Source organism: Rhipicephalus microplus, chromosome X (assembly GCF_043290135.1).
Source record: "Rhipicephalus microplus isolate Deutch F79 chromosome X, USDA_Rmic, whole genome shotgun sequence".
In the NCBI taxonomy this organism is placed as follows: domain Eukaryota; kingdom Metazoa; phylum Arthropoda; class Arachnida; order Ixodida; family Ixodidae; genus Rhipicephalus; species Rhipicephalus microplus.
In genome coordinates, this window is record NC_134710.1 from 347236641 (window position 1) to 347262233 (window position 25593).

Genomic DNA, 25593 nt, shown 5'->3' on the forward strand with positions numbered 1-25593 from the left:
TGTCACAGCAGTGAAACGGAGAGATCAAAGGAGGACGGAGGCAGAAAGACGATGCTTGCGATGTAAATGGAGTCCGGAAGAGAAAGGGAAAAAATGATTCCTCAGAAACAGCTGTACAAGATATTTCTGGAAGAGCTTTGAGTGAGAGTTTTCATACCAAGGAAACCTGTTCAGCGACAGCGCATTCGCATCGATGACAACACACTCAATAGCATGAAGGGTGCACAAGCGCCAAAAAGATCGCTTGAAGATTAAGTGCAGGAGAAGACCCGGATGACACCACTAGGACTTACCTAGGACTAACGATGACGAACATTTTGTAGTGAGTACTCATGTGAGTGTTTAGTTTTATTTCTCGTCCAGCGCCACAGTGGGGGCGCGGAGGATGTTGAAAATTGTGTAGAAGAGAAGGAGCTGTGATTTCATCACAAGGAGAAGTTTAGGCCAATGTTTGCAATAAAGACGATGTCTTCGGGTGGTTTCGCTATGGGTATGGCAGCTCGTACTTTTCTCCATAGTTTTCCTTTCAGCGCTAGCTCACTATTGGCTTCTTGCGGTTCAGGTTCTGCCATTTTTTCGCAAGTCTAAGCGAATTCGATACCTTATCATTCTAGAGTGACTGAATCAAATATTACGAACTATGTCTACATCATGTACAACGCCCGGATGTGCACACAGGATGAAGTCAGTTTCAATTTTAGTTGCGCGATTAGGAGTGATGCACGTCCACTTAATGTTAGCCTGTTTCCTTTAGATAGTATTCTTGGTCATCAAGTTATTACGTTCTGTAACTTAAACTAGTAGCTTACCCCTGGACATTTTTAAGCCGAAGCCATTTTCGCCCACTCCATGGTCTCCAGCCTGACTCTTGCCTACTTTGGCATGAAATTTGCCCCCCCAGAGCAGTATTTTGTGTCTTGATCTTGCTCATTGCTGATTATACGTCTTCGTAAAAACGATCAAACAAATGATCATCGAGGCTGGATGTAGCTGCGTAGCTCTGCATCACCATCTTGTACCTAACAATAAACGTAATTATAACACCTGCCACCATGCACCACATTGTGCTCTCATATCCAGCTTTCAGATACGACTGATGAGCGCTCCTGCAGCCAACGTTGGAAGTTCTCTTGTTTTCAATAACTTTGGGGTCAATTTTCGACGAATACAATTGTAAAACATCTTAAAGGTACAATTTCTAGGAGCTGTACTGCACATCACAAATGCAGCATCGTTAACACCAGGTTTTTCAATTCTGTTCCCACAAAAAATAAGGTTTACACAATGGGACCCAATGAAAGCTGCCGAAATGACACCTTGTCTTTTAGTACAAAAAAAATGGCCGCCCAGAAACACTACACGAAAACCTGCAAGTTTCTTGGAGATCTAAGTACGAATTAAGCTTTTATCTGAGCCTGCAATTATGTTTCTGTGCGGAAACAAATACGTTCCAAAATGCAGTTTTGTACAACACAGTCGCGTCTTCAATTCGCGTCTTGGACCATAGTATGTTGATAACACCGAACTTATCGTTGCGCATCCACCTGGCGTTATGGTTATGGTTGAGTTCGTTGAGAGACCGAGCTGATGGTTCGCACGTGGTCAGTTTGGCGCACCGAGGATTCGAGTCCTAAGCAAAGTTTCCTTTTTATTTGTTTACGGAATTTCAGTCGATGGGTACGGTGCTCAGCTGCCGATCCGGAGGATGCGGGTTTAATTGTGAGCGCGGCTCCAGCATTTTGATGTAGGCGAGAATACTATAGAGAAATTAGATTTAGATGCGTGTGCCGAGGACCTAAGAGTATATTCGCGTGAACGCCATATTATCAAAATTTAAGGCACCCACCTCTGCCACAACAGAGAATGGCAGACGCCCGCTACGCGCTAAGCGCGTGCTGAAGCCTGTTGAGCATCGATTTTCCAGTCCAGTCCCCCTCCATGGTGCACCTCATTAACACATCCTAGTTTTGGCGCCTAATTCTTCAGCAATTATTTGTACTTGTGCATGATTGTTGAAGATTTGGTTGCTTGTTTTGTTTTTGCTAAAGCGTCGCGCCTAAAATTTTTAGTGTAGTTCCAATTTCTTTCTTCGAAATGAAACACATAATTTTCTTTTGTTTTATCATTTCTCTCTTATTGCGCTACTGATTATAAATAACAACGCAAGGGGAACCAGGGGTTCGCTTAGTCAACTGCAGAATCAGTAACGCAACATATTTTGAATTGAAGGAAAGCGTAAGAGAAGCTTGTTGAAATGAAATTATACATTTTAAATACGCCCTTTAATATTACAGACTTATTAGCAATGGCAAAACAAGCGCGAAGCTTGTGTTGCTGATCATCTTTTTTTTTTTACATGAGCAGAGTTCTCTGCTCTAGCAAGCAGTGGTGCTTTTTTCATCCGAAACACAGCCATCCTGGAGAATTACAGGCAAGACACCACGGCACAGCGGATAGTAAAGCTTTAGCAGTTCCTATGCGCAATCTCATGTCTCGAGATTGTTGCTTACTGCACTAGAAAACAACGCAGGTGACTTGACGACATAGGCTGCATCAAGGAGTCCAGAGCCATTTAACTAGGTCAAGGGCAGACGACGCTAAAAGGCGTAAAGAGAATTTTGTGGTATATTTGTCGCTGCTTACCAGCAGTGGCGTGACATCGCGCTCTATGGCGAACTTTTTCAACGCTTAGCAGCTTGGGAAACTGCCGTCAATTCACTCACATGGGCGTTGAAAGAATATAATAATTATTATGATTCTAGTGGATTGACGTCCCAAAACCACCATATAATTATTAGAGACGTCGTAGTGAAAGCTTCGGTTATTTTGACCACTAGGTGTTCGTTCTTTAACGTGCATCAAAACCTGAGCACACAGGCCTACAGCATTTTCGCCTTCGCCAAAAGTGCAGCCACCGCCGCTGTGATTCGAACCCGCGACCTGCCTGCGTATTTGTAGGCGAGTGCGTTAGCCACTAGACCAGCGTGGCGGGGCTAAGCATGAAAAAGGAGGTATTGCGCATAACGTACTGGAGTGCTCGAGACCGTAGGGTAGAAGACAGGAGAGAGTCAGTCGTGGTCGGAGTGTTTTGGGCGTACAAGTTATGATGAAAATCACGCGATTCCGGTCTGTGTAATATGTAGGGACGGACATTGTCAGCATTTTACCTGTTGTTCAAATACATAATTCAGGTAAACCACTTGTTTCTTGATTGTAACTGGTGGTGGTCCGGTCAGAGACGTTGCACGTCATCAGAACTGTTTGACCACGTCCGACGAAAATACACATATTTTGGTCAATAAGCAGCTATCGTATTGCGCTGTGCTGTATAATTATGTGGTGTGCATAGTGGTGTGCACTAGGGGGCCCAATACACCCCCCCCCCTTTTAAAACATAAGGGGGGGGGGGGCGCGAAATCTGCTCTATATATTGACTAAGGGGCGGGGTGCCCTCCAGTCACCTAATGGGAGTCCGCAATATCTTCCACATACATTGCCTAATAGAGAGGGGGTGCTGCGATTAATAATAGCTTCTCCCCCCATGAACGGGGACGCTGCGCACGCCTATGGGGGTGTGAAATGAGATGGAACTTTGCTAGCCGATTCAGATGGCGATGGTGAAGTCTGCATAGCGTGCGATTGATGACAATTATCTATCTTTTGGTAGCACGAGCAATGAAAAGCATACAAATTACCGCCGGCGTAGTTAAAAGGGCTCAGAGGGCAATTGATGATTATTGATATTTGGGGTTTCACGTCCCAAAACCACCATATGATTGTAAGAGACACCGTAGTGGAGGGCTCCGGAAATTTCGACCACCTGGGGTTCTTAACCTGCACCAAAATCTGAGCACAAGGGCCTATACATTTCCACCTCCAACGGAAATGCAGCCACCACAGCCGGGATTCGATCCCGCGACCTGCGGGTCAGCAGCCGAGTACCTTAGCCACTAGACCACCGCGGCGGGGCAGCTCAGAGGGCAAGTAGGGGTGGTTACGGAGAGGGAAATGGCAAGGGGGATTTTAGCGGCACTGCGCACGACGCAACAGTCGTAGCGGTGGGCAACAGGGGCACAGCCCCACATTTTTTAAGGGGTGGGAGAGAGGCAGGCTCAAGGCATGCTTCGTGCATCTTTCTTCGTGTGTTTGCATGTGTGCCCGTATATATACGGAAGCGACAGTGAAAATTTTGGAGTGAGGAAGAGTGCGACCCCCCCCCCCCCCCTGCGGTTTCACCACGGGTGGACGCAGCGGTACATTCTACATTGGCAGAGTTTGAGGAAAGTACAAGTCTTTAATCCTTTAGTATGTGTATACTGTGTCTCAGCGTTCAAAACTCGTATGTGTCTTAACGTAGATGGCACGGAATAACAATCATTTGAGTCCGTCACCGAGGTAGTTCCGATGGTAGAGCAACTGTTGCGAAGATTGAAATGGTGCCTTGAATGGCTTACTTATTTAGAGGGCCACTCACACGGTTCCCAAAATAGAAAAAAGCGCAATATTTTTTCCTGATATTTCTTGTCCTTCTCGGCGTAATGCTGTGACGTCTACAGCGTACATGATACGAATTCCTTGATATACGCAAAATATCACATGTTATTTGTCTCTTACGCTGCTTTGCCTTGCAGCCACCTATCCGTTTTTTTTTTGTCTCGTATGAATATTGTGCACAATCAACCGATCAAACTTCAATTTTTGTGTTTACAACTGCGCAAGCGGCGTTAACAGCGTGCAGCCGAGAAGCGCGACATCCTGATAGGCTTTAGCACTTAGTTCAGATATTGTTCACGTGCATTTGGAACTAAGGGGCGAAGAGGATGCATCGTGTGTATGAAGGAGAGGAGAGAATCACTCCTTCTGTTTTAAACGTGGGGTTGTGATTGGCCCTTTATGATGGTGGCCCTTTAAGCAATATTAGCCCAGAGGAATCCGAATTCTAACAGTAACGACAGGGCAAGTAATGAAAGCTTATAAGGAATGCAAAGAGGCAAAGCCGCTGGTTAGGTTAAGGTAAGGATGGATCTGCTGTAAGATGGCACAGATGGGAAAACCTGCCACCTTATATACAAAGCGTCTTTTAACGGGAGTGGTGCCAGATTCTTGGAAGAACGCCAACATCATTTTAATTCGTAAGGAAGGAAACGTGAAAGACGTGAAAAAAAATAGGCCGATCAGCTTACTATTTTTTCCCACTTATGTCCTGACAATATTTACAAAATATAGCTTACAGAATTAGGGCGACAACAGAATTCAATCAACGAAAGGACAAAGCAGGATTTTATACAGACTGCTCCACAATAGACCATATTCATACTGTCAATGAGGTGATATAGGAATCCGCGAAAAACAGCCAACCCTTATACATTGCCTTCATAGATTACGAGACGGCTTTTGATTCAATCGAGACATTAGCAGTGATGTAGGCACTGTGGATTCAGAGCATCAACAAACCCTTATAAACATACGGGAACAAATCTACAGCAGATTCACAACCCCAATAGTTCTCTATGAAAAAGCGACAGAATACCGAAAAAGAAGAGTGTAAGGTAGGGAGACACGATCTCTCGAATGCTATTCACCTCGTGTTTACAGGAGGTTTTCAGGACCCCAGATTGGGAAGAGTTAGTAATAAGTGTTAACGGACAGTATCTTAGTAACCTGTGATTTACTGATGGCATTGCTTTGATGAGAAACTCAGGGGACGAATAATTAAAGCGCAAGATTACAGAACTGGACACGAAAAAAAAGAAGAGTAGGCCTGAATATTATTGTGCATAGAACTAAAGTTATGTGCAACAGTCTCGGCAGATAACAGCACTTTGCAACAGGTGGAGAGACGCAGGAAGTTGTAAAGGATTATGTCTACTTAGGACAGGTAGTGACCGTGGAGGCGAACGATGAGACTGAATTAACTAGAAGAATAAAGATAGGGTGGTTAACATTTGGCAAGCATTTGCATATAATGAATTGTTATCTAGGAGTAACCCCCAGGAGCAGGTATATAAGAGCTGCATCTTGCCGGTACTTGCGTACGGAGTAGAAAACTGTAGGCTCACAAAGGGGGTTCTGCTTAAAATGAGGACGACGCAGTGAGCGAGGGAAATGAAAATGATGGGTGTAACCTTCAGAGACAATAAAAAGCAGACTTGGTTAGCGAACAAACAGATGTTAAGGGTCATAGTGTAAGTCAAGAAATGGACGTGGGCTGTGCACGTAGCGCGTAGGCAGGATAACTGCGCGTCATTAGGGTAACTGACTGGATTCCCAGAGAAGGCAAATGCACGAGGAGGAGACAGAAAATTAGGTGGGCCGATGAAATTAAAACGTTCTTAGGAAGAACGTGGCAGCAGAAAGAACAAAACCAAGTTGATTGGCGGATCATGGGAGAGGCCTTCGCCCTGCAGTTGGCGTAGTCAGGCTGATAACGATGATGATTGTATTGATCCTCGACTGCCACCTTCCTAACACTTTCTGCACCTAACCTACTTTTGAAGTGCATATGCAATTGGAGGTGTTGCCAAAATTTTCCACCTTTCCTTGATTAGCAGTGCCTTACTGATTGATACACCTATAGCCAAGGGACGATGTGATGTTGTCATCAAGATATATCCGGTTCTGTGACGTCACGGTGACGTTGTATAATGGCATCATCTGGTGATGGTATTTGCATCCCATGTTGTGACGCAGCCATAGCGAAATGTCAATTTGCTCATTTAATGAGGCAGCTAAGACTTCCGCTTTAAAAGATTTGTTCGAATACGACGCACCTATAAGATAAGCTATAAAGAAGCAAAATGGACTTTCCGGTTGACCATTAGAAACAACTGGTTCCAGCGCGAACTTGATTGAAGGCCACAAGTAGGCACAAAGAAGACATACACGCAGCGTGGTGTGCAGTCCCCTTTGTGTTTTCTTTTTGTCTTTGAGAAGTTAGCACAGCAGCCAGCTGCCCCTATTAGGTGACAGAATGAGTAAAAGCTTTGAGTGTTCATTGCTGTATTGTTTGATCAAACACAACTGTTGTGCCCATACCGCCACTGCAGAGGGAGCCAACACACAGTGGCTATGTAAGCCGGAACGCATATATCCATAAGGGTACCTTTTAATAAAGTTAATGTTTTGATAAAAGTTGTCTGGTTTCTGCCTCTTGAAAACGTTGGCTCTCAGCTAAGAACACTAGTTTTTTAGCCCCAATAATAGTAAGGTATGTCACAGATATTTTGAAAGAAAGTTGAGTTTTAGTACAATGATTAAACTCTATAAAATTTCACAAATTTCATTGCAAATTTCCAATGCTAGTTCTAAATATTCTTCTGCAGATATGATTTAGAGTGAGCTATATATGTCTTCATGGTAGGCTGCTATGAAACCAAATGAATGAGTAATAACAAGTTCCGGAAGGCAGAGTAAAGAAAGCTACTGGACACGTTCGTTTTCTTCACGTTAAAGGTGATTTATTTTACTTAAGCTCGAATACACGCACAGGCAAAAATAGGGAAAAAATTGTGTCGCATATATTTTGACATGGCACAAAAATAATGCAAAGACGTACAAATAGTAACGTGGCACATATAATAGTCACATACAAAATGCATATAATTCTTAAAAAAAAGGTCCAGTCTTCACGTCCTTGACGCCTGCCACTTATCGCTGATTGGAGGACGCCTCCGAAACCAGACGCGCAGGCCACCACGGGCTTTTACGATGATCTCATAGCTCACTCGCAGCTGGTCGAGCGGGCGAGTCGACTCGACCGAAAACTTCAGCAGCAGTTTAGCCATGATCACCTTAGATTCCAAAAGGGCAAATCGCTGACCTGCAAAGAGAAGGACATCAGCAATGCATGTAGCATTAGGTAACACTCAGATAATGCATCATTTGGTGTATCTTTTCACTGTTAGCTCGCACAGCAGTGCAGGATGTTTTGTGAATAAGAGACGTAAACAGTTATTACCACCTTCGAGTCATGAAGTAGTTGCGGGAGATCGTGGTAGTGACTTAAATGAAAAAATGAAGATGTTCAGCATGCCTAGATTGTGAACTAACCAATGGTGTTAGTTCACATCTCACAGCTGCTGATGTCTGATGGCATTAGTCGTTGTTACTGATATAATCATCGACACCAGTGACAATGATAACTGATGAAGTGGAATGAATGATCAGCTTTAGTGAGTCAAGTTTCAGAAATAAGCTGCTAGAACTAGCCAAAAGTTGTCATATATATTCTATGAATGATATTCTTGTGAGCTGCTGCGATAAGCGGCATTTTGTTAGGGTTTTGCCTGCGGAATACGTTTTGCATTTTCTCGCGCAGCTGTAGGTTGAGGTTAGTAGAGGGAAACAATTAGCGAGTTCTTAGACAAGGCTTCCAACTGCACTGACGTCAATAGATGCTAAAATTTCTATAAACAGTTCTCGATGTGTTGAAGTTTGTCGTCATGCGATAATGCGCGGCGTCTAGTAAACGATAGGCAATGTACAGAGGTGTCCCCTGTTAAGAGGAACACTGTAGCATGTGCCGTCTGCTCGGCACCACTGCCGGCTGGCAGCGAAAACTAGTTTGGCCCAGGAGCAGTGAGCGCAGAAGGCGGCACTCGTTTGTCATGTGCTACAGTTGCGGCCTCGCTTCAGCTCGTCGCAAAGTCAGGCATCGCGCTTTGAAATTTGTCTGCAGGCTGCATGGTGAGCTCAGATGGAAAGTTGCGGGAAAGCTGCAAGGAAATTAGATTATCTAACATATTACCTCACTGATAGTTTAGGCGCTTAAAGAAGCATGTCTTCTTTAAAGTCGTCTTTTTCCTAGCATGGCTTTATAAAGAGTATTTGCTTGCGTGTGTGTGTGTGGAGCAAGGCCCCGCCGTGGTGGTCTAACAGCGAAGGTACTCGGCTGATGACCCGCAGGTCACAGGATCGAATCCTAGGTGCGGCGGCTACATTTCCGATGGAGGCCAAAGTGCTGTAGGACTATGTGCTTAGATTTGGGTGCACGTTAAAGAACCACAGGTGGTCGCAATTTTCGAAACCCTCCCCTATGGCGTCTCACGTATTGATAGGTAGTTTCGGGATGATGAATCGCGCATACTATCAATCAGTCATTCTTGTGGAGGGCGTGTTTCACGTGCACTAACGCGGATTTGGTCTGCTGCAGTGCATAAGCTGAACAAAGTGTCTACAAGCGCCTTCAACTGGCATCAAGCGAAAGCTTTTTCGAAGTGGGCAATTGTTTATCTTACGAAAAGGAGAACGAAAGATGACTGCCCACCTGACAGGCCAGGGGATAGCTATCTGAATATAGATCCTTACAGGCATTTTCATTCTAGCTCAAAGGAAAGCGCTATCTAAAGATTCCGCGACCACGGCAGCGCTTCGCGATGAGCCCAAAACTGTAGCAGACGACAAACAAGCACCGCCCACTGCGCTGACTGCTTCTGCACGAAACCAGTTGCCGCGGTGGGCTGGCGGTAGAGCCTAGCAGACGACACACGCTCCGGTGTTCACTTTAACAGTGTACTCCTCTGTACATGCGGTATGAGTTTCCTTTTAATGCGAAGCATTCTGTGGACGCTTTGTAGTGTTTCAAGAGCGCTTTTAGTTCAAAATAAAACGCATTTTCAGGAATAAAATACAGAAAAATGAGTAATGCTTTAGAGCTGGCATAAGACCACAACCATTCAACTGAAAGGAAATTTTTGGACCAAACTATAAGAGATCTATGCTCTGAGAACCATTACCACTTTTGTAAAACAGTGCTGCACTGTTAGGAAAGTATTTACTGTTACCAATAGTTTAAATCAGTCTTACATACGCCTGTCCTTTCTTATTTTCTTGCACTGACCGCCACATTACTCCTGTATGAGATAATTGATCGAGATAATGAATGTGCCGACCATTGACTACCGACGTCTTTGTTCGGTAACACTTTTGTGTATTTGAGATTTTCTTCTGCAGTGCTGTGGTATTATTTATGCTGTATATGCTTCTATCAAGTATTTATTGCAGCTGTTGTTACTGTGAGAAGGTTGCTTGACACGTAATTTATTTACCTGTCAAGGTTCTGTGTCCAACGCAATCAACACCTTCAAAGGAACAGCGGGGACCTTCTTCAAGCGGCAACATTCATTTAATTGTGTATACTCTCATATAAAACTCACCCAGGCGAAACTCAAACTAGAACACTTATTGTAAAAAAAACCTGCTTTAGGAGGTCGTCACAGACATGAATTACGTAGCGGAAGCCTCCTGGACGTTCGAAAACATTGGATATAGTGTGCATGTGCCATGTAAAAAGCGACTTCATTGTCACAATAAAATATTTTTTCTACATTAACTGAATTTCACACTTGTTCAGAGCTAACTGTATTCCAACAGGTTTGTACAGCAGAATAGAGCCAACTTCAACCATTCTGGTAAGTAACACCTTAAACCCTTAAACGCCGTAATGTGTTATTAAGCGTCACTTCAGTACATCGTGAGGTCATAACTTCGTGCTATGTTTCCAGACAGGCGCATTTAGCTGTAAATGCTAGATGATTGCTTTACTGTACTTGAATGTAAATACGAACTAGACAGAACCTACTTCAATTCATTTTGGTCATCTCTTATAATCTTCGCTCCTTTCGATTCCACAAGTAATTCAAATCGGTTGATTTCCCTTAAGTAGAACAGGAAGTAACCACTTTCCTCAATTTTCTAAGAGAATAGGTTGAACTAGCGTATCATACATAGCGCCAAATGATCGTCGAAAAAAAGTAAAGCAGCTTGCTGGCTCCTCTAGTGCAGCAATAAAATGATTCTGCTTGACCGCTGAAGCGCAGGTTGGCCTCGCGCTATTTGTATATGCGTATCACAAACCTATGCAGTTCTTGGGCCCTCCAGAGAAAGGAAGGTAGGAATATGGGTGGCGTGCGGTGAACTCCTCTGTCAGGAACCTCTCGGGGATGAACGATTCCGGGTCCTTGAAATACTTCGGGTTCTGATGTAAGCTGAACAGGTTGATGTAGACATTGGCACCTTTCGGAATACGGTAGCCGTCTGCAAGTGGCAGTAGAAAGAGCGAGCAGTTATGTAGGGCGCACAAATCATTGTCGTTATGGAGAGTATCTGTAGAAACAACATGGTTTTTGGTCGCTCACCTTTGCTCTCGGTAAATAACAGTCCACAAAAACTTGTAGCGTATAAAACTGTTAGAAATGTTGTAGCCAAGTGAAAAAGAGGTATTGGAATCACAAATAAGCTGCTCCGAGTGAAGCCTCACGTCTCCCTTCCTGTTCATATATTTACAAGATCGTAATACGAGAGATCTGTTTTCAAGAAAAAACTATGCACAAGGTTGGTCCTAATACATTTTCAGTAAAGACTACCAGCCAATGGCAATTGTTGTTTGAACAATGAATAGGTTTAAGAATGCAGGTTCTGGTCTAATGCCTAAGCGCATGTGATTTACCATACACTATTTATTTGTGCCGGAGCATAACATGTGAGCCTTAATGCCAAACCCGCAGAGTCACGCCATACAAAAACGCCCAGCAGAGCGCTAAACGGTCGCAGAAGTAGCGATGTGTGGCACTTGAGTAGAAGTACGGCATGTAAAACAATCGACGTGGTTTTGGTTTGGAACATTTCGGAATAAATTGCAATGACTTTACAAAATATTTCCAAAAGATACAGATAAATAAAAGAGTAAACCAAATAAGTCCCATATATAGACAGAAGCCGCTACACCAGACATACTTTCTTGCATTTCTCACTCAAATGTAGCATCGACCAAAGATATTCTATTTTTCTTCTAGTAAAATGCTTTGTTCTTCGAGCATGTATTTGTTCTTAATAAAACACGTCTGCAGTAGCATTACAATTGCGTATCTCGGCTATTTCCCCCCCTTTTTCCTGATCCATTCATTTTATCATTAAGGTATTTAAGTTTGAACTGCACAAGGGACCTTGCTCTCTGATAACCGTGCGAGTGAATTGCCACACGGTGTACTTAAGAAGTGAAGGTCTAGTGTCAACATAAAGCCACAGAGGCCAACATTTACCTAGAGGCTTTAGAAGATTAACCTTTTATTAGTTGTACATTGCAGGAAGAAATGCTGACAATATATAGTGGTAATCGTGCCACATGTTCTCGTCACTTTGCTAACCCCACCAATATTAGAGATCCTTTACGGCTAAAAAGGTAATCATTCACGTCTATGCGTTCATGGCAGTCACACTTCTGGCCCACAAATAATGTCTACGTGTCTGGAAATGACAGGCTGTGTCTCTGTATTACCATACAATGCCTTCCCGGGACGGAAGCAAACTTACCGCCTTACTCGGTTGGTACTTCAGCGCTCAAGGTGAAACACGTGGACGACGCTTGTCCGGCAAACACTTTTATGATGTTGGTTCACATACATCAATTCTGTTGTCTGCTCCACGTGTCATCGTGAGTGTTTTAAACACGCAAGCGCGTGGTCAAAAACTTCTTCTCTGAATGGGGGATTGTATGTGTAATGAGTGCGTAAACGCACGCCGAAAAAAACAAGCAGCAAAACTCTTATATTGCATTCAACTCTGCAATCCCTCCTTTGGGCCTACAGAAATGAGGATTTTTTATGTCGTCAGCAACAGGCATTTTTTGTTTCACCTACTTCACTACTTCAACGTATACGGAAAAATGCAACCCAGTCATTGTTGGAGATTTAGGGGCAAAAATTTGTGAAACATACCGATAACTAAATCTTCTTCTAAGTGCCTCCCAATCAGTGGTATTGAAGGAAACAGGCGAAGAGTCTCCTGCAAGAGCGTCAAAAATACATGGTATAAAAATACTGTGTTTTTTAGCCTCGTCTAAACAACTGTGCGTTGAAAAGTACTGTTAGTTGTGTTTCCCTTAGGCATAAAGCAATGGTTTAAAGTTATGATCTGTAGGAAGTATACCGAAGCAACTGACCGAAATATCAAGAGCAACGGGCAGTAATATACGACCAAAAGTACGTCTAGCATCGCTGCAGGGGTCAGATTAAACGCGTATGTACCTCTCTGACCTAATGCCTGATTGAATATACGTTCACATTCTTTGACAATGAGATTATTTCTGGCTATAAGTGTTGGGTAACACTTATAGCCAGAAATAAGCACCTCTGGGTAACAACCTGTGGGTAACGACCATTCCCTGTTACTCTCTGAGATAACTACATATGTAGCTCTCCAGAAGCAGTTGTCCTGCAAATATCACCTTCCAAGTCATAACCAAAACCTCCTGTTCCAATTTTGCATACAATGATGCTTCAGGATATTTAAAACACACTTCAAGTTCTGACACTCCTTTCACGGCTTTCTTTCTCCGGAAAGAGTGATACTTTCATGCTGTCTGGCAAAGGCAGTACATTGTGACTAAGAGCGCAAATCATACAGCACGACCCTCGAACTAAGTGCCACGCCCATACTCTGGGTATCGTTTATTTGCGCAGTCCTCGGCAACAATGTGCCCGACGGCTACGTCTCCGTAATCCGAGAGTGCTGTCTAAATCATCACTTTTGCCAACTATATTATTAAAGCCGGCTGCTTAGGGAAAATGAAAACAATAATCCCGAAAGGGTGACCGATTTCTTCCATGATCCATATTCGTTCTGGCATTATCGTCTATCCCATTATCTACATACACAGAACGTACACGGTTATCTAATAAACAATATGCGCTAAAATTCCCAGGAAAATATTAAAAAAAAACAACACAGGTATAAACCAGTTAGGACTGAAACTCACTAAACGGTATTTTTCTTGCCACGTTTGTTACTAGCGCCGTCACACGTTTTTCGGAAATAAAGTCCTGGATTCGACTGAATTCTGTCCATATTAGTAAGACGAGGACTTTAACCTCGAGTCACACAACTCTTGCTATAATTTCAATTAGAATCAAACGTACGCATTAAAACAATGCTGACAGGAATATTTCTGTGCGACTGTGTTGCGTTGCGAAGTTTCATGAACGTAAAAAAATCTTCTAATTACCAACATGGTAGCAACTAGCTAACACACACGCACACGAACATGCGAGCTTCCAGATGACACAACTTTACCCAGGCAAACTCCTAAAGCAAATGCCTGCAGGCTGACATTCCTGCTGTAGAGGTAGATTTCTTCAGAAGACTATTCTGTTCACTGTTCCAGAATTTTGAGTTGTTACAAAATTTTTTATTGGGCTCTCATCTCGAACGCTGCTAGATTAATATTATGTGCGACCTCACGCGAAAAAGCGTTTCTATGATTGAAAAAAAATATTGGTCAACATAAAAAATGCATTTTGAAAAACTGGTTACCGGCACTACGGTTGGGCACAGCTGCTGAAAAAAGTATTCCGCAATACAGAAAGCAAACTGCATGCGCCAGAAGTCTAAGATACAGATACTGATATATATTTCTCTTTGATGTAACAGGATCTTTCGAAAAATTATTTGCAATGAGAGGAAAAAAAATTGGCAGATCCCACGTACAGTGGGAATCGATGATATGCAAAGGAAAAATGGGGACAGTTGATATGTTTCTCTAAAATCAGCACAACATGTACATAGTAAAAATAAGTAGAAATGGTATGCGCACTCAACTATCTACCTAAGATACAATGTTGTTTATAGTCGCGTAACGACGGCCCCACGAACGTTTGTGATACCAGCACCACCAGTGTTAAGTATATGTAAATTATGGCGTACATGACTTCCATGTCATGATTATCATGTTTGCGCCCAGCATTTGTGTTCTCAGTCCTTTCACATCACGTAATACTGAATTTCCTATATGTGAAGTTAGCGAAATAGCCGCGAGTACGCTATGAGCGTAGCCTGTAATCGTGTTTTACAAGGCACGAGTGTTATGATTATAATGTTTGGACTTGTCATTTACCTTCGCCGTCCGTTCGCGTCACTTAATACTAAACTTTGTATATGTGAAGCTAGCAAAACGGCTGTGAGCGTTTGAGCATGGCATGTAGTCAAGTTCTTACATGACACGCATGTCATGATTATCATGTTTGCATGAGGCATACCTTCGTCATCCACGCCAAACTAGTAAACCGGCCGCAAGGGCGCAATGAGCGTAGCATGTAGTCGTGTTTTATATTACACGCATGTCAGGATTGTCATGTTTGGACGTGGCTTTTACCTTCGTCATCCATTCGCATCTCGTAATACGAAATTTGGTATTATATGACGCGCATTTCGTGATTATCATCTTTGCACCAGTAATGTATCTTCGTCATTCATTCACGCCACGTAATACCAAATTTGATATATCTGCAGCTACCGAAACGACCGCGAGTGCAACATGAGCGGGGCTTGTGGTTATAACTTAAAAGACATGCCTGTCATGATTTCTACGTTAGGGTCTGTCACTTATGTTCGACATGCAGTCATGTCATACCCTACCAGTCTTGCAATGTGATGAGAATTAAACCAGTGCTAGAGCAACAATACCACGGCATGTAAATCATGACGTTCATGACATATGTGTCATGGTTTTCATGTTACGAATAGTCACTTAGGCTTGTGATACAGTGATGGTATGCCATACTAATATTCGTATAGATCTCTTTATTGAAATGGACAGGAGAGCTAAAAGTCATAGATAGATAGATAGATAGATAGATAGATAGATAGATAGATAGATAGATAGATAGATAGATAGATAGATAGATAGATAGATAGATAGATAGATAGATAGATAAATAGATAGATAGATAGATAGATAGATAGATAGATAGCTAGATAGATAGATAGATAGATAGATAGATAGATAGATAGATAGATAGATAGATAGATAGATAGATAGATAGATAGATAGATAGATAGATAGATAGATAGATAGAAAGATAGATAGATAGATAGATAGATAGATACGAGTAAAGGCACTCATGTTCCTCCAAAAGTGCTTCTCATATAAAAAGTATGAAGGGATAAGGTTACAGGATTCTTTTTTTTTTCAGGAATGACGATACTCTGCAAATGCATTTAAGAAAGTGCAGTATGATATTGTGAGTGATGTTGCAGTTTATTGAAGCTTGCAAGTAAAGCCTATCACTCGACTCACTAACGAATGTGAGTGGCAAAAAAGGAGGCATAAAATATTTTTTTTTACAGAAAAACTCTGCTTTGCAGCAAAAGCTGTTCCTTCATTTACCTGCATTTAGGCAACAACAGTTTCTCAAGTATACTGTCTCATAGAGAACGTTGGTTCATCTTCTAAACAAGACTTGTGAACTCACCAACGGTCCGGCCCTCAGACGAAATTTGGGCTACTGTGCCAGCCTTAAAAATTAGCGACTTTATCGGCAAGGCAGAGAATACGGCTTCTGAGGTTCTGCATCTCCGGCGTAGAGGGTTTTACTACATGGGACATTGTGTGCTTATGTTGACGACCTGTGGCACGCCTTTTTGGTGCGAAGGAGCTCTTTGAACCCTGTGTAGTGCTGTTCCTCCGTGCGACCATACGAAGGCGCTGCAACGCGCTGCTATCTCCACAAGTGTTTGAGCGGTGCCAAGTAGTTGATTCCGGAGCTGCGCGTTGACGTCACGGTCCCCTCAGAGTGCACGCTGAGGTTGCTCTCTCCCTCGCCTGCCACGTGCTCACCACAGCGAGCGCATCTGCCACCTCATCCGCTCGATCACTACACTTGCCACTGGCGTCACTCGCTCCGCTACCACGACGGCCGCTCACTACAAAGCCGACTCGCCGGTACTGGAAGAACAATGCGGAACCTTTCGAAGGCATTCTTTCTACAAATAAGTTGTCGTGCGCATCAGCGATGTCGTGATCCTTGCGCTCTACCTCACTCCCAACCTGCGCTGTCTGGAGTAGACACTGAGTGATAGCGGCGAGGCGTGTCGACGCACGCTTCTTATAGTCGCTGTATACTTCAACGTTGACGCCAGTAGAGCAGGAGGAGAACGTCTGGACGATTACAGGCGTGACGTGCACTCGCTGAAGTGTGCGGCAGCTGTACGGAAACTACTCACCACAATAAGGGAAATGTGCACCGGCCTGGTCTTTGCCAACTTCGACGTGCATTTTCTGCAGAAACCCCTCAGCGTGCATGCACTTCAGCGATCACAAGGACGTGGTAGTCGAAGTGAAACGTGGGCCAGCTCTGGCCTGGCGTCCATCTCCACTCTCAAGAAACGACAAGACCTACGCCATCCATCGCTTCAAACGAATCTTTTAGCGCTAACCGTAGCACCCGCATCAGCGCCGTTCAACCTGTGACGCCACCCGTGCTAAACACTGCTGCTTCACATCCCTTCAGGGTTTCTTTTAGAAAGATGGTGTGAATTCGCTTGGCTTAGCATAAATTGTCTTTGTTTCCTTTACACTAACACGTTGAATCATCTCCAACAAAAAGCAACGGGATGCTCGTGACCTGCACAGTATTACAACACAACCAATACATTATAAAAGTATTTCACTACTGAGCTAAAATACAATTTTTTGAATGTATCTAGATATAGAATTAAGATACTCAAAAGCATCACTAAGCTAGCATCGCGATACTTCTCAGCACCTTACTTTTGTCTGTCTGCTAATAATGGCAATACGCACAAGAACAATAACCAGTTAACTGTACAAAGATCAAGATCACGAGCACATTCACTAGAATGATCACATAAAAACCGAAGCACTCAACGTCATTTTCAGCGGCACGCCCTTCAGATGATAACGATGTCATCTGCGATGGTGTTATGCGCACTTGTGCGGTACGATGTATAGCTATGATTAAAGAACGCCAAGAACGGGTGTGATCTGAAAGAAAGTCAGATCAGCGACGATCTAGATGCACGTATTCCTACGGTCTGCATTAACTTCAAGTACAATTTTAGGGAGCAAGATGAGAGCACATCGCAAAGCGAATTTCTCCCTCTGCTTAACAATAATCTTACATATAATGTTAAAAGTCGAGAAGAGTGGAGTCCTGAATCTGAGTCGGTCTGAACGAGATGCAGTGTTTTGGAGGAAAGCCATGACGCATGTTTCTGAAACGGTGCACGCACCTTGATGCAGCACTCGAGATATTTGAGCTGGTTGACGTCAGCCTTCGTCACGTCCCGGTCACGGTCAGTACCGAAGACTTCGTCCAACTCTGCGTGCACCTTGGCCTGCTTGTCCGGGTGAAGTCCAAGAAGGTAAAAAGCCCAGCTCATTGCAGATGTAGTCGTGTCGTTTCCCTACGTTAAAGAAAAGTCATGAAAGGCCACCATAATTTCGTGGCAATATATACTTAATAGTGTACTTGCGTGATGGGGATACAGGGTAGAAAAAACAGTGACTGTATCACTATAAAAATAATGATTACGTGTCACTGAAAAGTCAAGCGTTGTACCTGTTCGTGTAAGTAAACGTCTGCCAATGCTGAAGTGTATTAGTGACGAAAGCGGGGAAATTATAAAAAACACTTACGAAAAAAGTGATGTGAATGTGATCCAAGATTACTGAAGCTAGCTAACACAATGATGCAGTACTTTCTCATCAAAGTAGTAAACTTGCGGCCTCACATTTCTCCAGCAATATGCTCTAAAACACATTCACAGCTCACTTTTCTTATTTGTAGACTCAGGTTTCCAGCCCTTTTCCAAGGAAATCATTACACTGGCGTACAAAAGACCATTTACAAAAGAACTATTGCCTGATGCGCGTGCCCCGATGTATGTGATGGTAATACTCTCTATTAAAAAACGTTGTTTGCTACTAAAACATCTGTGTGGTTTACACGCGTAGTCACTACATCAGAAATACATGAACTGTTAGGTTATGGCCATGAATTAACAAATGCACACTACATTCCGGTCCTCATAAACATTTTTTAAGAGAGGTAACAGCAGAGAGAGCTTTCTGACAAAGTAACTTCACAGTTCAGAGTTAGGGAGTCACGATAGATTAGAAATACCCGAAAAAAGTAAGTTAATAAGGAGTGTACAGTAAGGTTCAAATAATAAGTGTTTCATGCTATTGGACTGTCGATAAGCGCAAAACTTAGCGAATATTTACACATAACAGTGAAAGTAACTGGCCATTAAACCATAGCACTCACGAACTAAAAGCTTTGGATGTCAGCCTGAGATGTATGCGCACGAAACGTGGTCACCAAGCCAGTTCTGCTGGCATCGACGGGCTTTTCGGACCTGTGTTCACTCTACTTACTTCCGTCTGCCTCTCCGTTTAGAGTAATGGAGTGGCAGTCTGGAAGTCGTCTTACTTTAACAACTTTCTTTTGAGAACTTGCGGTAGTACTGTATTTAGAGTGTCTGTTTCAAGAACGGCTTCAAATCGGAGCTGGTAGCCTGTGAACGGTGTCTTAGTTGTCATATACGACACAATGAACGCTGTTCAAATCTACAACGAGTAAAAAACGCTTTTTTGAAGAAAATTGCACACTACAAGCTGTGAAAATGTTGAGTTGTGTGAGCTACAAAACAAAACCGGAGCTTAAAATTGCATGGAAATTCCTAAATAGGCACAGCAAGTGTACAGTTATTAGATTTTGAGGTATACGACTGCACTCACCGACCGCAAACTAAATTACCTATCATGTAGAATAGCTCTTTAAAATTATATTTACTTACCATAGTTTACCATGTGGAAGGCCTCAACAATAGCAGGGACGAAGGTTTGTTCAACAATACTACTACTCCTAATAATATTATATTATTACTATAAAATGAATCAAGCAGTCTAATCTACCCCAAAACAACCATAAGGTCTTTGTGGAGGCACACGCAAAAGTAAAATAATAACTATACAAGTACATGAGAGACTGTGTTCAGAAAAGAAATCAAATAAAACGAGCGAGAACGCACATAGCAAAAGAAATAAGCTAAGAATAGGAAGAATAAGAAGACAAGACGAGAATCATGGAATCAATTAAAAATAAAGGGCAGTATACACAACTATGTGGAAGGCTTTTTGAAAGACGCAAAAGGGAGGAATCTGTGCATTGTGAAAAACAATGTTAAGGAATCGGAAAGCTGAGATAATAACTATGACAATGAACTGTAAAAAACTTCAAGATCATGAAAGTTAACATTATATAGACTATTCCCCGTATTCACAAACGCTCCTCGACTCGACTTTCGCCCTTCACTTGACAGAGCTGAACACTGCGCCGCTGCTCAGCTGAAAATGACGCTGCGCTGCACGAAAATCGCACCACATTATTGCTGATATGCAGTGACTTGCCGTGACTAGAGAGGGTGCTTCTCTCGGCTTTCTCAAGTGAAGGTGAAGCGTTGAGTGAAGGGACGTTCTAGAATACGGGGGTACGTTTTCTGTGAGCGGTGTGTTGAAAGAAGTTGGCAAGTACATGAAATGATAGATTCTCTCTGCTTAACTTACGCGCAATCCAAAAATTTAAACAGCGGAGAAGTAAACGACAGTATATCATACCGTTAACTGGTTTCTAAAGAGATAACAGGCCAGCGCGATTTATTGAGCAGTGAAGTGATGGTGATGATAAAAACATAACAGTGTTACATCGAATCCATACATTTCTAGCAAAACTGTGGTTTTAAATGCTTATAATTTTTTCGGACTTGCTGAATGACATTCCAACCATATTTAGCAATGGTATTCCAGATCACAGTTGTATACTCAAGCTGTGTACGACATATTGTGACGTTGAATTTGTGGAAGGCTGCAGCACCGAATTCTCGCGTTATTCTGCAAACACAGTTGAGAGGACGAGTGCCTTGCATGGCAGCATATTTAGTGTGAGCAGAAAAAATATACCACGCTATCAAAACAAACACCAAAATCATTGAACTCACAAACCTTGCATAACAACAAGGTATTGACAGAGTATGGAAATCGCACGATGTATGTTTTGCGAGGCATACTCATGAATTATGTTTTTGATGTATTGAGCGAAAGGTTATTGTTGTCACACCATTCAGAGAAACAACATGACATCACTGCATCAAGCGACAGTTGTTAACTTATTCAATTTTGTTAAAGATCTTGATGTCATTGGTATACAAGGGAATGAAGAATAACTAATTGAAAAAGAAGCATCAATAACGTGAAATTAAAATAAAAGTGGGCCTATACCGACGCTTGGGGGACCACTGAACACTTTATACAAAAAAGATGTTTGGCCATTTACGGCAACACAACATGATCTATAGCAGATAGCTGTGCAGGAGAATCACAACAGACGAGTCAACATAAAACTTTGCAAGTTAAACAAAAAAAAAAAGAACAGTGAGTGGCTGGCTACTTCAAAAGCTTTGCCCAGGTGACAGTAGACTACGCCAACCAGTCCCCTTTGAGGAATACCTGTCCTCTCTGAGAAATAGGTAGCGATACTTGCGTCTGCAACTTGCGATATTTGTCGCATTGAAACCAGTGTTGATTAGTAATCAATGTAGTCATTGTGGTGAAAAGAGAGCTCAAAGACCTTTGATGTGGCGCAGAGCAGAGAAATCTGTCGATAAAGAGAAACATCAGTTTAACAGCAAAACTTCAATAGTGAAATATACGCGCTGTTTTCAACGTGCTGAAAAAGATAGATTCGTTCAGACAGTTATTAAATGTTGTTGTCAATACTGGCAGAAACATACTACCATAATCATTATTTATGGCGGAAATGATAACAACTGCGCCTTACGACAACGACGGTTTCAGGCGCCTAAATATGAGCAGATGAGATTTTCTTCCAGCGACAAGCCACTAGATGTGTTGACTGCCTTGTGGTGTTTTCCTATGTGAGCCATATGGTCCGAGGCCTTATAAACGAACGAAAATGTATGGTAAAATAATCAGTGATGCCATGCACTTTGACACCATCCGAGTCAGTAGCCTGAAGGACTCCCATATTTCGCTAGACCATTCGCATGCTTACTCCAAAACCTCAGCTGGCCTGCCAGAAGCTTTTTTTCCTAAATATACAGTATATCATCTGTGGTATCATTTATGAAGGAGTTTAGATAATGTTCGTAAAAAGCTGAACTATTCCTTTCACCTGCCAAATGGAGAACATTTATACTTTTTGTGAGCGGTTTTTATGCTTCAGTGCACGTATAGTTTCAGGAAAATACCAGTCGAGATGTTTACGATGTTTAGGTGTCGATTGCAGACTAAACTTACGTATGCTATTTAATGCAAGTTCCGTATACTGCTCAGCTTGGTCATCAATATCTGGTTTGTGAGTAACCTGTGACCCATCAACGGTGAGAAGTAGTGATAAAAGCTCATGTAGTTTCTTTAAAACAAATATTGGAGATTGGTTAAAGTGACTGCCGTAGCTACTTGTTTCGACACATACAGAAAATCTTAGATTAAGTGGTGGGTACAATTCGTCAGGACAACAAGAGAAATGTCGGAGCTTGAAACTTGAACGGGTTGATCGTTTGATAGACAGAGGTATAAGATGTTTTCTCTATTATTAGCTACTAGGTTATGTTGCAGTAAGAAATTAAACGCCAGAAAATCCAAAAGGAGACTGGACCTTTTTTCCACTGAAGTAACTACAACTAGAAGAGTTAAGCGCACTCTAGTCAAATCCAGGAACATATAAGTCACCAAGAACAATATTGTTGTGCCCACTACTAGACTATTATACATGTTCAATGGGAGACATAACATCACCAAACAAGGCAGAAGATATGCTCGGTGGTAAATAGAAACGTGCAATCAAAAGTTTTTACCGGCACTCGAAGTTGATTTATATCAGATGATTTCTTCGAAAGATTCCAAGTCTTTCTGTCTAACGAATATAAATGAACTGTTTGTGGCACGGACACTGAAACCTTCGTCGGCTGGCTTCACTGAAATTCGGTTGCACTGACATCTAGGTCGGTGCGGAAATTGGTGAAGTTCGTGGAAAAAAATGTCACACGAGAAAGTTTCGAGGCCCAAGCAGGCTTTACAAATAGCAGCACTTACAGGAAAAGAAGACGAAAGAGCGTAGCGAAAAACTTGTTTTCTTGGTATGCAGACCACAAGCATTTTGGTATAATGTGTCTACGTTACACGGTACTTTTAACACCAAGCACTAGCTCAAATAATAATAATAATAATAATAATAATAATAATAATAATAATAATAATAATAATAATAATAATAATAATAATAATAATAATAATAATAATAATAATAATAATAATAATAATAATAATATTAATAATAATAATAATAATAATAATAATAATAATAATAATATTTTGTAAGATTAATATATTCTATTAACAACATTTGTTGGGGTTTTGCTTCACAAAGCACGATATGATTATGAGTGATAACTTAGTGGAAGGCTGCAGAAATTTAGACTATCTGGTGGTCTTTAAAGTTCATTTATATCTAGTCACAGCTCTAAGACAGTACTGGCCATTAGGCTTCATTGTTTCATATTCCTCTCTCTATTCAGGTGGGCTAAGAATTCTCTGCTGCACAGAGTAGGCACACTCTCCTGACAGAGTTCCGGTACTTTGGCTGAACGAGAGTAAACAAGCCCCCTCGCCGAGCACAGTTACGCTTCTGAAATAGAGTTCACACACGCTCTGCAGGAGTTGCGCTACTCTCACGCAGAGTTTTGCCATCTGGTCGGCGTAATGCATCAATTCCCTCCAAGAGTAGAATCATTTCTCCTCCTCTAGCACTGACGTCTGAAACAATTATGCTGAGCATTTTCTAAAGAAAGTGAACTGCATAGACTATTTCAAGCTTCCGTCAAATGTACAGGACGGACAAAAGCGCACACAATATAATCGTACGCAACAAAGCAAACAGCAACACTGAACACACACACACGCACACACACACACACACACACACACACACACACACACACACACACACACACACACATATATATATATATATATATATATATATATATATATATATATATATATATATATATATATATATATGTGTGTGTGTGTGTGTGTGTGTGTGTGTGTGTGTGTGTGTGTGTGTGTGTGTGTGTGTGTGTGTGTGTGTGTGTGTGTGTGTGTGTGTGTGTGTGTGTGAGAGCATTACCGCTGTTCCTGAAGCAGAGGACCGAACTGGCATCTTCGGCAACACTGCTCTTGCTATACGGACAACCAGTTCTACAGCAACCGGTATTTATACTCGTGATGTCTAGCCCCATTCTATTGCGGGTTGAGAAGAGCAAATATACATCTGGCATGTGTAAGTATCTGGTGATCGTTAGGTACTCTGTAGGCTGGTGGACCTTTTATTATATAACTACAAGACATTGAACGCTATTTTCAATACTAAATTATAGTTATCAGCTACCATTCTGCCATATCGGCTCCATCGCTGAAGCCACATACGCACTTACGCCCAAGCTTGGAAGTAGTCGCTAGGCTCTTACGAACACAGTTGCCACGACCTTTCAGCAGTAATGGCCGAGAAATAATCTACGAACGTTAGGATCCGGCGTCCGATGCGACGTGCGATGTCGCGATGTGTACTAGTATACGCCAGAAAACAACACCGGTCGGCAATACCACTACTTAAACGCATCTCTGGCAACTTTTATAGTTTTGCTTACCTTGTCGACACTTTAATGCCACAATGAGAAACTTTCAGAATGCACAAACTTAAGCTTTCGCAAGCCAACTGCGCCGAGATCGGTGCAACTAAATGTGACCCATACGGCTACAACTCCTGAGGATTGTTGGCCTCATTTACGGGCTGAACTCATCATACAAGTCATCGGCGCTTCCGGGTTTATTAATATTGATGCCGACTACCAAGAATGACAGTGCAGTAGAGCTTTGCCATCGATTAACTTGATTGTGCCCTTGCTTCTTGAGTATGATGTCCACACAAATAGTGATAAGCATCGATGCGACGCGCTTTCAGCCTGGGGTGCCGCGCACACGGACCGCCGCCGAAAGCACTCATCGGCACATCGCTGACTTATACGTGAAAACACAGGCTAGTCGAGCAATGCGCGTTCAAATTAACATGAAGAAAAACTTTTGTACACATGCAATTTGGTTTTTAGCAATCGGCTATGTAGTTACAGCTATCGATTTACAGATGCAAATCAGTACACTCTGACACGACCACTACACTACAGCATAACATCGCTAGGGCAAAAAAATACACCTTGATAAATCAACTACGCGCGCATCTATTGAGCATTGCAGTCGATATAAAACTTCTGCGTACGTCAATCAGCTAAAGGAGTGACAAACGGCTTTTCCACTCGGCAGTAAAAGCTTGAAATCTGCCCCGGGATCTCGATTTTTTGTATATTTTGTTTTGTATGTTGTGAATTCTGAAAAAAAAAAAAAAAGCTTGGCCTCTCTCAATTAGTGGCACGTCATGCGTGGACGCAGTAGCTTCCATTCTGTAAAAGCAAGGTTAAGTTGGAAACCAATATCACGTATGTGATCTAGCAGCGACCCGTGAAGCAGAACGGCGTGCTTTCTGATTACCAGTTTGTTTTTCTTTACCACGTAGCAAGCGTGGCGCAACGTGGCCTAGTGATGCTTGCTTCGTTATACGTAGGTGGCGAGTTCGAACCCTGCTAATAAGTTTTATTTTTGTAACACATATTTTTCCACTCTATGTGTCGAGGCTCTCACTTACTCACGTAGCACTTTTGGTG

General features: G+C 42.4%; 1 protein-coding gene across 1 annotated transcript in view; it reads right to left on the minus strand.

The window, feature by feature from the left end:
- Positions 1-7435: 7435 nt before the first annotated feature.
- The window catches only part of LOC119161157 (cytochrome P450 4V2), a 56758-nt gene continuing 38600 nt past the window's right edge, over positions 7436-25593 (minus strand). The window contains exons 8-11 of the mRNA XM_037413509.2: positions 18025-18198; positions 12714-12780; positions 10855-11034; positions 7436-7819 (exon numbers count right to left, since the gene is read on the minus strand). Coding sequence (XP_037269406.2) covers positions 7626-7819; positions 10855-11034; positions 12714-12780; positions 18025-18198 — 615 coding nt within the window. The 3' untranslated portion in view covers positions 7436-7625. The remainder of the gene's footprint in view (positions 7820-10854; positions 11035-12713; positions 12781-18024; positions 18199-25593) is intronic.